Here is a 15,999-nt window from a genome sequence, read left to right as displayed (position 1 = left end):
TGGTGATTACTATCGCTGTGAAATGTATGAACACCAGAGGAGGAATTATGAATACTCATTAAGGAAGGGCCAGTTCCTACCTGGACAGGAGGGGTGGGAGCAGCTATTTACTTGTCTCTTATGTGAATTAAGCATGGTGGAATTAAACCAATGGAAGGTCCATTTACATACAGGGGGATGGAAAGCCCACAGAAATGGAAGAACTGCATGAGGCCAGCTTCCTGGTGGACACAGCAAGCTGAGCACACCAGGAGGGCTTCCTGCCTCCTGAAGCAAAGTCACTGAAATTTGGGAGATACAAGCAAGGACTGAAGCCATCTTTGGCATCCATTACTAGACAGACACAGAAGGCCAGAGCTGTTGCAATCTGAGAAAGATGGGCCTTTCAACCAAGCAGGGTTGAATATTGGTGAGAAACTTGCTTAGGCAAAGATCTTTAACCTACGACGAAAAGGGAAGCCAGGACCTTGTACTTCTGTGGAAGGTCCTGACTAAGGGAAAGTCAGCCAGGACTGGGGAGAAGAATGATTGGTAAGAGAAACCATCTTGAACAAAGCCTGCATCGTGTTCGATTGTTTTAGACTAAGGGTATGTCTACACTACCAGATTAGTTCGATTTAACTTGATTTGAATTTGTGGAATCGACCTTACAAAGTCGAATTTGTGTGTCCACACTGACACTAATTCGACTTTGTGAGTCCACACTAACGGGGCAAGCGTTGACATTGGAAGCGGTGCACTGTGGGAAGCTATCCCACAGTTCCTGCAGTCCCCGCTGCCCATTTGAATTCTGGGATTTCCCCACAATGCATGCTGGGGGGAAAAATGTGTCGAGGGTGGTCTTGGGTAACTGTCATCATTCAACGTGCTTTCGGACGTCTCAAGGGGAGATGGAGGAGCTTACTGACTTGCTCGGATCTCAGCGAAACCAATATCCCCATTGTTATTGCAGCTTGCTGTGTGCTCCACAATCTCTGTGAGAGCAAGGGGGAGACCTTTATGGCGGGATGGGAGGTTGAGGCAAATCGCCTGGCTGCTGATTACGCTCAGCCAGACAGCCGTGCAATTAGAAGAGCCCAGCGGGAAGCGCTGTGCATCCGGGAGGCTTTGAAAGCTAGGTTCCTCAGGGAGCAGGGTAACCTGTGACTGTTCAGTTTCTTTACAGAGAAGCTGAACCTGCCCCTGCTTCAGTTACTGTTGACTTTCTTCTGCGGTTACATACCCCGTTCACCACGTTTCCCCCCTTCCAACACACATTTAAAAATAAAGTTAATGGAACATTGTTAATTAACAACGTTTTCTTTATTAATGAATTCGCGTTAAAGGGTTGAAACAGGGACGCAGACTGTGGTGGGTAGGGTGTGCAGTGATGTTAACACCGCTTCTACACTCGAGGAATGATAGGCTCCTGCTCCTAGAGCGGTCTGCAGTGCCGGACTGGTTGTTTCAACGGAGCCTGCCATCCCTCCTTTTCGGGACTCTGTGTGCGGGGGCTACGTGACCTTGTGGTGGGGGAGGACGGTTACAGATTCCCCTGCTGCGTGGCTCTGTGGTCCGGGACAAGGACAGCTGCATAAGTTCTGTAACCGCCCTCCCATGCCACAAAGTCACGTACCCCCCACCCACACAGAACATGGAAAACACCTCCCAGACCGACCAGGGTGCCTACTGACTGCACTGTGTGTGTGACCTGCTGTTGATCCTGCCCCCGTGTCTGTACCCTGGTAAAGGTGACTGTCCTATGCAATTAACAACCCCCTTCCCCCCCCCCCCCTTCACAGACAGTCTTCTGTAGAAAAACTTGACGGAAATAGTAATTAACAGCAAACTACTTTTAATAATCAACTACACAGTTAGGGGAAGAAACTGGGATTGGGGCTTCGGTGAGCCAGGAAGGGAAGGACTTCTCAACATTTAGGCAATGAGAGCCTTCTTGTATTTGTGCACTCTGCAGGGGTGCAGTGACAGTTTTCACGGCCTGTCGCCCCTCCTTCTTGTTACTTTGGGTGAGGGGGGTTTGGGACTTTGTGGCGGGGGAGGGCGGTTGCAGATACAGTGCAGGGGGGCTCTGTCCTCCTGCCTGCGGTCCTGCAGAACATCCACAAGGCGCCGGAGCGTGTCAAATTTTCCCTGGGCATTTCCTGTGTGGCTGGTCAGAACATCCAAGCTCGGACTGCTGTCCAGAGCATCAACAGAGTGATGCACTGTGGGATAGCTCCCGGAGCTACTAAGGTCGATTTCCGTCCACACACAGCCTAATTCGACATAGCCATGTCGAATTTAGCGCTACTCCCCTCGTCGGGGAGGAGTACAGAATTCAAACTAAAGAGCCCTCTAGGTCGAACTAATTAGCTTCCTGGTGTGGACGGGTGCACGGTTAAGTTGAATTAACGCTGCTAAATTCGACATAAACTCCTAGTATAGACCAGGCCTAAGTGTATTTTGTTTTGGTTTACTTGTAACTTTCTATCTTCATTCCTTATACTTGAACTCATTTAATCCTATGTATATTTGGTTAATACATTTATTTCATTTTTACCATAAACCAACTCTGTGGTGTGTTTAAAGAGAAGGGTGTATTTACCCCCAATTCAGCTGTGATGCAGTTTTGTCTCTTTACAGGAGCAACAAACCTTAGTATGTCTCTGAGTTGTCCAGGAGAGGGCTGGACACTTCAGGGCACACGGTTTGGAGGAGATTTGGGACTGGGCGTGTGTTATGGTCACCTTGCTGGTTGTAACTAAGGCAAAAGCCAAAGTGTGAGTGCTTTGTTGCACGCAGGCTGCTGGGGAGAGAGCTGCTGGCCTACGGCTGCAGCTTTACACAGACGCTGCGGGTGTGACCTGCCTGCTGGTAGGCTGGTTGTGAGAAGCCCAGCTTGGGAGCTACAACAGCAAAGCATTGTGGGACACCCAGGGTTACGGGACAGGCAGCGGTACAACCCCTCACCAATTTAGATTGCACCCCCAAACCCTGACCGGACCATGACACCATACTTACAGAATGGGGGAGTCTGCCCTGGGAAGCAGAAACTCTGAAAAGGACTTCGGGGGGGTGTCAGGGTGAATAATCAGCTGAACATGAGCTCCCACTGTGATACTGTGGCCAAAAGGGCTAATGTGATCCTTGGATGTATAATAAGGGGAATACCGAGTAGGAGCAGGGAGGTATTTTACCTCTGTATTTGGCACTGGTGCAACCACTACTTGAATACTGTGTCCAGTTCTGGGGTCCACTATTCAAGAAGGATGTTGATAAACTGGAGAGGATTCACAGCGAGCTATGGGAATGAATAAAAGATTGGAAAAACTTGCCTAACAGTGAAGGACTCAAGCAGCTCAATCTGTTTAGCTTAACAAAGTGGCGGGTAAGGAGTGACTTGATCACGGTCTATAACACCTACCTGAGGAAAATAAATTTTATAATAGATGCCTCTTCAATCTAGCAAAGATAGAACAAGATCCAACGTCAGGAAGCTGAAGTGAGACAAATTCAGACTAGAAATAAGGTGTGAATTTTTGAGAGAGAGAAATTAACCATTGGAACAATTTACCAAGGGTGGTGGATTTCCCATTGCTGGAAATCTTTAAATCAAGATGGGATATTTTTCTAAAAGATATGTTTGTGTTCAAACAGGAATTAATTCAGTCCTATTCAGGAGGTTCTTTCTGGCCTTATAGTTTATGAATCCATGAACCTACAAAATGTGAGTTAATTCACATCCCACATAGAATTAGATATTTCTACTGGGATTTAGCCATACAGCTCCCATTAACACCAGTGACAGTTATGTGGCCAATTCAGCCTTGAAAATCTCAACTATTACACACACATTTAGCAGAATACGTGTACCAGCACATCCCAGATTGCCCATGTTTTAAGCCCCCCTTTGTCACCCCTTTCCCTATTTTATTCATTTACTTCCCTCATGCATTATGTCATGTCTAAAATTAGACTGCAAGTTCTCCGGGGACAGGGATCATGCCTCCTACCTGTTCTTTAAAGGGCCAAGCATGACTTGGTCAACTGTAAAAATAAACAGTGCCATAGAATCAATCAAAAAGCTATAGAAAATGGCCAAGAAAGGCCTTGGAAGTGTAGTGGTCCCAATTATAGTAAAGAATCACTGGCAAACTCATTTATTTTGATTGGCTTATTGGTTTAAACTAGAACCCACCCATCTGTTCCAATAACATATTAAGTTCAAGCACAGGATAGTACAACTATTGTAATGAGTTATAGCGTTTTTAAAAGCAGTACTAACCTACTACCTAATGCTTTTCACATATTCTAGACATGAGATTGGAGGAATTGCCTACTGTGGTTTGATTGTTTCCTGATATAATAAAATACATGGAAAAACTGAGGGCTGGAAGCATGTTGGACTAGGAAGAATTCTATAGGGAGAACTGGATCTTGGCTCACTTTTTATGCAACCGCCCCCAATCCTGCCTAGGACACCTCTCTTCTCATCCTCTCACTCCTTCTATTTCATCTCTCCTCTTGCTTTTCTTCTTCCCTTGCTGCATAAATGCTCCTGTCTCTGAATCATAAGTTTTGGCAAGTTCTCCTGGTCACTGAACAGTGACACTGAAAGGGAAACTTAAAAGAGTGAGTCTTAAAAAACAATCACAACTTGCCTTTGAAAGGAAAACCACACTAGACAATCATCCTACAGTTTGCCTCTTGGTCTAAGCTGTGCTTTCCAACCACTTGGCTAGCAAAAGAGAGACAGATGGCAGCGGGCTACGTCAGCATTTCTTTATTGTAATGAAGCCATTTCAGACTTTTCTACTGCACTCACTCCTTCTTCCCTGGTTTAATTTCCCTACAACTCTCAGTCATTGCCACCTAGTGACTTAGTATGGAATTGTAGCTTGGCATTTATTGATGCGTGCGTTGGAACAGCATAAGACAGGTAGGCTAAGGGTATGTCTTCACTACCAGCCGGATCGGCAGGCAGCAATCGATCCAGCGGGGATCAATTTATTGCATTTAGTCTAGACGCGATAAATCGACCCCCGAGCGCTCTCCCGTCGACTCCTGTACTCCAGCTCAACAAGAGGCGCAGGCAGAGTCGATGGGGGAGCGGCAGCAGTTGACTCACTGTGGTGAAGACACCATGGTAAGTCAATCTAAGTACGTTGACTTCAGCTACGTTATTCACTTAGCTGAAGTTGCGTAACTTAGATCAATCTCTCCTTCCACCCTGTGTAGTCTAAGGCTAAGGCTTTGTTACACTACAGGTTATGTCGACATAACTTATGTCGCTCAGGGGGGTGAATAAATCACCCCCCAAGCAACATAAGTTATACCGACCTCAGCGCTGGCGTGGACAGTGTTATGCTGGTGGGAGAGCTTCTCCTGCCGACATAGCTTCTGTCGCTCTCGGGGGCTGGAGTAGCTCCTGTTGGTTTAGAGCAGCTACATTACAGAGCTTACAGCGGTGCAGCTGTGCCGTTTTAAACTCTCTAGTGTAGCCGTGCCCTAAGATTCTGCCCTGTGTTGTGCACATGTGTTAGACGGATGGATGAGGGGGAAGCAGGCACAGATAACTACTGTATCTCTGGAGTCCTTTCTAGATTCCAGAGGTTGTGGTAGCATCCAGCAAACTCTGATCTCATGGACATGTTTGGCTAGCATGGCAGTACAGTCAGGCCCTTTGCCCCTTATGTATACCATATACTGCAACACATTATGACCCGGGAGACAACAGCAGTTATACTTAGTGTTTGCTAAAATCAAAATGATACAGTAGTAACTTCACTTATAAAGAACTGTGGCAACTTTTGGTTGTGGAAACAAACGGAGGTATTAATCCTTCAGTAATCATATTCTAGATACAAGCCTTACCTGCAAACTTTGACTCTGGCTCTAGACCTAAACTTCCCAATCTTAAGGGTTGTTCAGGTCTGGGATATTGGGTCAGCCTCATCTATTGTGTGCCAGATTCTATCCCTCCCCACCCCACCCATACTATTTATAGCAGCAGCAAAGGGAGCTTATATTTCCTCCTCATTTTAAAAAGGGCGAGAGATGATGTCTCCAGTAGGGTTTGCATGTCCTGTGCAGAGGAAGTTTGGTAAAGCTCAGGCTGAATTAATTCATTTTTAACAAGAATTTTTAATTTCATTTGTAACATTGTGAGTTAGTGCTATGCAGACCAATCACTCAGCAATGTACTGATTCTCTTATTGCTTAGTAATAAATCAAACTGGGGTAATTTTGGACTTATTGTAGAGACCTATATATTGTTTGTCTTTTTACAAATAAATCAGACCAAATATGCCTACCCCTTCAATGATGCAAGTTTCAGTTACAGAAACTCAGCAATCATTTTGATCAGTTGCTACCAGTTGGTTTAACAATAAAAAGAAAAATATTTAAAAACTAAAACATTGGGGTTTTTGGGGATCATTAAAATATTACTTAATCAGGTTGGAAATGTATTTATGGTCTCATACTGGGTCCCCACACTCCAAAAATACCATCACTTTTCAGCAAGATGGCCGCTTCCAGTAGTAAGCACCAAAATGCCAAGTACAACTAATAAGTTTATGGCGAGAAGAATGTGTGTTGAGTTCTATTCCTGACCCTGACTCATCATAGGCAAGCTTGGGCCAAATTTTTCAAATCAGCCTCTGATTTTGGGTAACTCCATATTTGAATGGCCAGCTTGAGATATCTTCTTTGTGGTGGTATTAAGTGCTGAGCACCTACAACTCGAGCTGAAGTGACTGGGAGCTGCAGATGATCAACACCTTTACAAAGCAGACCACAAGGTATGTAACACTGAGCACCTGAAAACTGAGTAACCCGAAATTAGAGGGCAATTTTGAAAATGTGGCCCTTCCCTTCTCTATTTTCCAAATGTCCTAGGGAACACTGAGTAAGTTCAGGTAACTGAGGTTGTGGATAATCAAGGCAATTTTCAATGTAACAGATACTGGGAGACATGACCTCGCTTTAGATAACAGAGAGTTTCAGAAAATTGAGCTTTGGATAAATGAGGTTGTGTTATAGTGCTTTGAAGATGTAGAACAGTGAAAACAATATTTTTTTTTGTTCCTGCTGGGCTAAGCACAATTTGGATATTGTTTTCCTTTAATGTTAGTGATAACACTGATTTCCTGCTCCATCCTTCATGGGAATAAATGCACATATCCCAAAGAAAAACATACACAGCTGAAAGATGCATAGGCGAAGAGATCTGAACCTTGTTTACTTTCTTGTTTGGTTCTTGTTAACACTAATTCATAGATTTGGCCACCAAAGAACAATGACACCTTTGCTTAGCACCTTGTTCTCTGGTGTCTGAAAATGAAAATGGAGTAAATTAAGTCTCCTGACAGTTCCGATAACTTCTTGTCAGCATTTAGCACATATTCATGGAGACACCAAAATAATGTTTTGGCAAACACAGTTCATCCCCTATATCTGATTAACAGCTCTTTGTTGAAGTCAGAGAAAAGAAACTGGCTACCACTACAGTACAATTCTGTATGTACACATACATACATTTTACTATGTATATGGTGTGATAAATTACATGGATATCATATGACCTCTTTCATACATCCACCTTAGAGGCACTTATTCCAGCATTCCAAACCCCTGAACAAATTCATAAATAGACAGAGGCACACAATACGCAGGCATCAGTACAGAAAAGTACTTAAGCATGGGTCTAAGTGTATTACTGAATTTGCCATCGGGAACCTTTAGATTTGTACCCACTTACACCATGATTCTTTTTTTTCCTGTTTATGTTAGTAAACTTGTTTTTTGACTCCACTCAGTTCAAGAATTGACCACTTGATTACCTAGCACAGACTAATATATTAGTTTACTATATTTTATTTTCCATGTGAAACTACTGCAATGACCAACAAAGGCTGTTCCATAAGTTTCCATGGGTAAGGATATTTCTTTGTCCTACTTACATTAACCAGCCATGACAAGCGACAGTGATCAGTGCTAACTAGTCCAGTGCAAAGCCAATAAAAGAGACAATATCAGTACAGGATTCTAAAACGAGCGTTCATAGATTTATTTCATAGAAGAGTCTTAAACATTTAAGGGCTTAGTCCTGCAATCCTTTCCTTTCCAATCCTTCTTTCCTATTCAAAACTAGAGCTGGTCAGAAACTGAAACAAACAAAAATTGAATCATCTCCCCTCCGCCCCCCTTTCGTGTTGAAATATTGTTTCCCAGAAATATCCCAATCAACTCTACTCAGAACTCTCATTGACTTCCCTGGGCATGACACATGATTGCAGAATTGGGCCAAAATATTTCCCCCCTCAACACTACATTTATTTGCAGTGTTGTAGTCGTGTTGGTCCCAGAATATTAGAGAGACAAGGTGGGTGAGGTAATAACTTTTATGGGACCAACTTCTGTAAGAGACAAGCTTACAAAGAGCTCTTCTTCAGGCCTGAGAAAGGTACTCAGCACGTCACAGCTGGACACAAGGTTCCAAGCTCAAAAGCTTGTCTCTCTCACCAACACAAGTTGGTCCAATAAAATATATTACCTCACCCACCTCATCACTCTCATACACATATTTAGGCTTTATGTAAACACATAGGTCACCTGCTTAAGTGCCTTGGTCAATTGGGCCCATAGTTAAGATTCATAAAAATATATGGCCAGTCATTTTAAAACTGTTGTTAATTACTAGTTTACAATATCTATATTGCAAAATTTCATGTTAACAGCAGTTTGGTAAAGGCAATCATTTTTGCAAATACATACCATATGCCTGATAGAAACAGTTACAGTGAATGTTACTAAGCAGTGGGTTTTGGACCACATAGGGAAGTTATGTCCTCTCATATAATCCCGCTGCTGTTCTTGCACATACAATCTACGTTCTAAATATTCTCAGCAGGATAGTTTGATTGAAACTCAGTCCCCTAAAATTTATCATGCATGCACAGAAATTAAGATTCTCTCATTATTTGTTGGCTTTCCACTTCCCCCAGATAATCCAACAAAATGGAGTAATCTGTAAAAAGGTAAAACCATCTGTTTAGTTCTAGTATCAGAGGGGGAGTGTGTTAGTCTGGATCTGTAAAAAGGAACAAAGAGTCCTGTGGCACCTTAAAGATCTGTTAATCTTTAAGGTGCCACAGGACTCTTTGTTGCTGTTTAGTTCTAGTATCATAAAATGCACATTTTCAGTATCTTATCCATTACAAAAATATTAGCTCTCAGCCTTCTTATGATCATATTTTTATACTCCTGCCTTTATAACGAAAACACTGATTCAAGCGTAAACATTGTAGAATGATGCAAATCAAACTACTATAATTTCAGGAGGTGAGGGTGGACCTTACTCACATAATAGATTTTTAATTTATTCCCAAATTCAGAATTTAGCAGCAAGGGGATTTTTTTTTTGCCCAATTTTTAATGCTTTCCTATCTGTAATGAAAATTCTGCTTCCCAGCAGAGTTTGGAATCTACAACAAAAGAGACGTGCCCAACAATGTACATAGATATGTAACCGAATCTTATTAAATTGCAATAGTCACCACTTAATCAGAAGTTTTATAAAAGAGTGAAAATTATTTAAAATCCTACAGAAATACGGCATTTTTAGGAGCTGATTCTCAAACCTCTGGCCTTGATCCAGCGAAGTACTGAAGCATGTGCTTAATTGTATGCATGAATTCTATGGATATCACAAAGGCAAACCTGTCAGTGGGACTGCTCATGTATTTCAAGTTAAGCATGAGAGTATGTGCCTTTGCTGGATCAGGGTCAGAGTGCTCAGCACGTTGTAGGCTTGAGCACTTGGGCCCTCACCAAGCAAAGCATTTAACCACATGAGCAGACCCACTGGACTACTCACATGCTTACATTTAGACATGTGCTTAAAGTACCTTCCTGAAAAGGCCTTACAGAGCAATATTGTATTAGCTATAAAATTTGAAGCTGCATATGATTAATACACAGCTTGTTCAACAATGTTATCTGTTTACATTAACTGTTTCTTAAAGCTTAGGGATGCCTTGTTCTACGAATTCACTTTTAGAAAGCATATAAGTTTTTAAAAGCTGCTCTGAGAGTATGAAAAGTGATATAACCAAGCCTCATTGTGTTCTTCATTTCTTCCTCTGACGGCTTTTTACTGACATCTAGAGAGAAAAGAAAACAAACAAACATCAATCTATTCAAATAAGAATCAATGCATTTTATTCTCGCTCTTAAAGAAGCTGGAGAAAGCCACAATCAAACTTCTGTATACAAAACATCACTGAAGTTCCTTAAATTTCAGATCCACATCCAAGCTTTGCTGTTTAAGCCCTCTTTTCCATGGAAAATCAAATAATCAAATAGTCACTTCCCAAACAGAGCTAGTTTTATTATTTTAGACTGCAGATTATATGAAAGTCCAACCCTGAAAAATCCCTGAGAGCTATCATTTCCATCCACAGGATATTTTCCACACTCAGTGAGGTCACTCCATTTGTGATATGCAATTTTAAAAAATGTGAAGGAAAAAAAATTGGTCTATCCCAAACAACAGCTATAAAAACAGGGAAAAACATCAGATACTTACATGCAAATTTAGCAAAGACATGTTAATCTGGGGGAGGAGGCGGGGGAGTAAAACCACGTTTCTGTAGCAGTGCTGGGATACTGTTTAGTACTAAACTAACCAAGCAAAAAATGTCACAGCAACACCTCCTAATGACCATTCTGCTACTGCTGGCCTTTCATTGTTACTATATTTAAATCCTCATTGTGGTTGGAAACATTATTTTATGTATCTGGCACAATATGCTTTTTATAATTTCTTACAGCTTCGTGTTAAGGAAGTTTCAAAGTTGCAAAATGTATTTTATGCTTTCCTAAAGGGAAAGGATATTTTAAAAAAAAATTATCTTTTTTTTTTAACCTGAAAGGTCTACTGCTTTTGGAAACAGCTTGTCATGCATGAATTTCTGCTGGACCAAAGACATTCACTAATAAAATTACTATTGTTATAAGTTACTGCATGGCTGACAGCTGTAGTTGAGATGTGACATACTAATGCAGAATGCATCTGTGCTCACAGGAAGAACTCCAGACTTGCCCTGGCGAGCAGGGATGAATGTAGAATTCATGTACAGAAAATTGGTGCACTAGATAAGAAGTCAAGATAGATACTTTCCATCTGTAAGAGACTTGTTCTGTCGGTGACCTATCCTCCACACACTCAGAAGAGTTAATTTGACCTGCCTTTTTAAGAGCAAAGTTCACAACTTATTTAACTCATGTAAAGGTTTGCTTTGAAAACTGTATTTCATTGGCGCTCTGACTTTTCAAATTTCAAAGTGTAAAACCCAGAATCAGTGTTTGCTTTAGAAATCCATTCTCCATGCTTCTGCCCTTTCTTACATCTCTACCCTCAGCTTCTCCTATAACCGCATCCAAGCTCTGTGTTCCATTCAAGCATTCTCTTCATTCACTCCCAACTCAGTGCCCTCTTCCTCACTGCCTTTTCAATGCTTGAAGCAGACTTTCAGTTAACATAAACCAAGCTTCGTCACTGTCTTCCAAAATACTTCTAAACCACCACAGATTGCTTGACGCATTCCAGTTATAACAGCCATAAAAGTTTGCTTTTCCCCCACTTGGAACTCAAGGGTGGGATTTTCCTAAAGCGCTCATCATTGGCCTAACTACTCCCACTGAAGTTAATTGGAATTCTACCATTGACTTCAATGGGAGCAGTTAGGGTAATGCTGAGTGGTTTTGAAAACATCCTTAGACTGTAGGTCACAACTGTTTATGTTTAAAACTCTTACCAATTCACAAGAATGTTTCCTACAAGCTGATCTTTAGTATTCCATATGGTGCCACAATGCTGGAAATCCCTTACACTCCCAAGATAGAAAATTAGTACAGCAACAAAGTGACAAGGGAGGTCTAAAAAGAGTTGCTTATAACTGACAGGAAGAACACATATGTGATGACATCCGGTCTTAATTTTTAAGAGTTGTTTAGTTGACAGATATTGACTTCAGAATGGTACAGGAACCTCTGCTGAAGGGTCTGGTGAATAAGGGCTGAAGACAGTTATAGATCAGAGTGATCAGAATGTCATGGCTCTGCATGGTTTTCTTTCTTTCTTTCAAACCCACCATGTTCTGAGATGTATCTTTCGCCTTGTTTCCTACAACTTATTTGTAAAGCAGTGAACAAATATAATCAGATTAACATGGATTACGTTGTACGTATGTGTGAATTATTTCTTTATTTCATTGTCATGTCAGTCCTTCCATCCCAACTTCCTTACACAGCAAAACAAAAGTTGGGGCACCCAAGAGTGGAATTTTAAAAAGCATCTACATGATTTAGGGGCACAATTTCAATTAAAAATCAATGGGATTTGTGCTCCTAGAGTAGAACTGGGGGAAGTTTATTTACTGAAAAATGCAGTTATGGGTCCACCAAAATGATCTGTGAATGTGTGTTAAGTTTGCTGAACACTTTTGACTGAACTGAAAAAATCAAAACCTTTTGGTAATGTTAAAACAAAATGTTTCATTTCCACTCGAAAAACTGTTTTGATTTTAGGCACTGCAGTAAAGAGCTGGATCCACAAAATGGCTGGGGAGGAGAAGGTCCTTCTGCCTCACTTGGACACTTTAGCCAAGTGGCTCACATGGGAGACTGGGTTCAATTTCCCTCTGAGCCTTATGCAGTGACCTTGAGTCTCCCCCATTTCAGGAGAGCACCCTAGCCACTAGGTTATGGGATATTCTGGTCTGCAGCTTTCTCAGTCTCTCCTGTTGAAGTTATTCCCCTGTTTATAAAATACATGAATAATCAATGAGATAGAGAGACTACTGGATGGTGGTTAGGGCACCCCCTTTTGCTTATTTGGATTTATTGAGATTTGGTCATTAGGCTTCTTTGAAAAGCTCAGTCTTTGCCTTTAAATAAACATTTGGCAACTTATTTTGGAAAGAAGCTATGATTCTTGGAAACAAACAGTGAAAGATACATAGATTTTTTTAGCAGATTTATCACACAACTTTTCAGTGATCCTATAATTTTTCAAGAAGGTATAGAGGTGTATATGCAGGGAAGCACTATGAGGACACGTCTACACAGGGATAAAAGACCCACAGGCCAGCCGCGGCTGGCCCAGGGTCAGCCGACTCAGGCTTGTGGGCTAAAAATTGCTGTGTAGATGTTCAGGCTCAGGCTGGAGTCCCAGCTCTGGGATCCTGTGAGGGTGGAAGGTCCCAGAGCTCAGGCACCAGCCTGAGCCCAAACGTCTACACAGCAATTTTTTAGCCCTGGAGCCCGAACCAGCTGACCCAGACCAGCCAAGGGTTTTTATCTGTGTAGACATACCCCAAGTGCCACAACTTATCTAAAATTCAGCATACATCTATAAATACAGAAAACACAACAAACATTTGTTTCATACATCAATTTATTATGCTTTATTAGTTTTATTTATTGCAATTACAACAAAAACAATGCAGGAATTCCAGCTGCAAAGATAACATGCCCTAAGCAGCTCTCACATCATGTGTTTTGACCAGGGCTAATAAGGAAACCTTAAGAAGCTGCTCTAGTCTGATTTTATACAACATGTAAATCTCAGAAATGTAACACACTCACTGGATCCAAAAATCCTGCTTCAAAATCCTCATTAGCTGACGGACTAAATAAACCAACAACAAAAAAACCCAGGGGAAAAGGGTTAGCTTTAGAACAATAGTAACTACAAAAATAATTATGTACCAAAATATATGTTTTAGTTTCAAATCTTTATTTTGTTGCTTTAGGTTTTGCGCTAAAGAAAGCAGACATGGTTTTCATTCCAGTCTTGTCAACTTTGGCCAGAGCTTTCTGAGCAGCAGACATCTTGCTAGTTGTCTGTTAACGAAATGAGGTAAAAAGAAAAAAAAAGAAAAATTACTGAGCAAATCTACAGGAGGGGATGCTAATCTACAAACTCATACATACTGAAATCAATTAAAGGTTTGCTTGGTTTCTTAGTCTACAGTATGCAGCAGGGAAAGAGGATGTGGGATAAAATTGAAGGAAAAAAAACTTACAATACAATTTTGAGATTTTTCAATTGAAAATAGTTGTCATGAATGATTTAACCTCAAAGACAGAGAATCTGTTAAAAGAACAAGGAAGCAAAGTATCTCTCCCTCCTGCAGAATGAGGTCTCCTAACTCAAATGCTTACTTTGGATAATCCTGGAGTGTACCTTAACAGGAATAATCCATGCAATATAACAGATGCATACTGTACCCTGTGACTCAATCTTGTGATTATGTTGTCAGCAGGCTGAATTACAGCCTTGAATTACAAATAATGAATAATTCACACTGATTTACTATCGAAATCTTTTAGAACAGTGAAATAAAGGGAAAGAGAGGAAAGGACACTAACGATGAAAGAGGTAACCAAGATTTGAAAAGCATGTTGAGGCCACTGGGACAGCTTCCTAGAGACTGTTACACCTACCACACATTTTATGTGCCACGTTTTATAGAGCTGACCTCTTTCCTTTCTTACAGTTTAAAATAGTATGCTTCACATCTCTACCATTTTCCCTATTAAGAAATCTTTACATTGACCTTTCCTTCTGATAGTCCTCCTACTGTAGGACTTCACAATTTCACTCAATTGGGGTTCAGCTATGATGTCATGGACAGGATAATGATATGCAACCAACAGTAAGACTTATCTGCATTACTTACAGTGCAAACAAAAACACTGCCAAAGTAATTTAAAAGTGCAGTACACTGAACAGAACCCACGAGCCAATTCATCCTTCCCAGATGCTCTTAACTACATATTTTGTTATTTCAGAAGTAAATCAAATGTAATATTAAAGCTTTCTTCAGACTTCTTTGTATGTTCGTGCCAAGATTCAAAACTGCATGTACATGGGTAGGGGAGTGGGGAAAAAAATGGAGCTTTTGAGTCATTTATCACAAGAATTTAGGGGCACTCCTCTACCTACTTTTAAGGCTGTGGAACGCCCCCTTGGAATGACAAAATGGTAGACTCCATTGGACTTCCCTGAAAACTTGCATTTAAGATGGTAAATTAGGCAGCTTGGTATTGATTTACTTTATTAACCCCCACAAACAACTGCATCATACAACATCTGTGGGCAAATTAAGACCTGTTTGAAAATGTCTGGGAATTTAAATCAATGTTGCCTCCCTTGTCCCTTTTTTTTAAAAAGAATACAATAGCAAACTAATTGCACTACCGTTTTCCATAATAAAAAAAAATCGTTTACATTGCTGTAGTAGCTTTCATCCAAGGGGCTCAGAAAGCTTTATAAACATCCACTAAGCCTTGTAACATTTGTTTAGTAAGTGGCTATCTAAGGCCCACCACTAAAACCCAGTCACCTTTGCAATTATTTAACATTGCACTGCAACACTACACAACAGTTTAGGATGGGAAATTAAGACTTATGTCAAATGGAAACTGCAGGTAGAATTTAAAGAAGCAGAATGTAATTGCTTTCACTAATTTTTTTCCAGGACTCTGGAATCAACATTTCTATGGTCCTCTTATGAAATGTACCAAGATAAATGGTGATAATATATGGTCATGACCTTCATTATAAGCTTTTTTGATTGCTTCAAAATTTTCTGACCTGCCTTATTCACAAACAATTAAGTATCTCAAAAGAATATTGACTGCTTTAGAAGACGTCGCAGGATCAATACATTAAGGGGGTAAAATACCAGGAAGAGTAAAAGGACAGTGCTGCCATGAGAACAAATGGATATAAAATGACCAAGAGTAAATTTAGGCTGGAAATTAGAAGAAGGTTTCTAACCATCAGAGGAGTGAAGTTCGGGAACAGCATTCCAACTGGAGTAGCAGAAACAAGGAACCTAACTGGTTTCAAGATGGAGCTTTATAAGTTTATATGATAGGGTTGTCTGAGATAGCAGGGAACTGGACTCAATGACCCAAGAAGTCACTTTCAGTCTTTGGTTCTTA

General features: G+C 41.0%; 1 protein-coding gene across 2 annotated transcripts in view; it reads right to left on the bottom strand.

Moving 5' to 3' along the window:
- Positions 1-8,022: 8,022 nt before the first annotated feature.
- Positions 8,023-15,999, bottom strand: part of RNASEH2B (ribonuclease H2 subunit B) — a 58,842-nt gene continuing 50,865 nt past the window's right edge. Inside the window, exon 10 of one of the 2 annotated variants that reach the window (XM_045014442.1) lies at positions 8,023-10,145. In XM_045014442.1, the coding sequence (XP_044870377.1) occupies positions 10,113-10,145 (33 nt within the window). In that variant the 3' untranslated portion in view covers positions 8,023-10,112. Of the gene's footprint in view, positions 10,146-13,444; positions 13,891-15,999 lie in introns of those variants that run through there. The other variant, XM_045014436.1, reaches the window with a different exon arrangement.

This window comes from Mauremys mutica, chromosome 1 (assembly GCF_020497125.1).
Source record: "Mauremys mutica isolate MM-2020 ecotype Southern chromosome 1, ASM2049712v1, whole genome shotgun sequence".
In the NCBI taxonomy this organism is placed as follows: domain Eukaryota; kingdom Metazoa; phylum Chordata; order Testudines; family Geoemydidae; genus Mauremys; species Mauremys mutica.
Note: the sequence above shows the minus strand (reverse complement) of the source record. Positions and strands in the feature narration are given on the sequence as shown.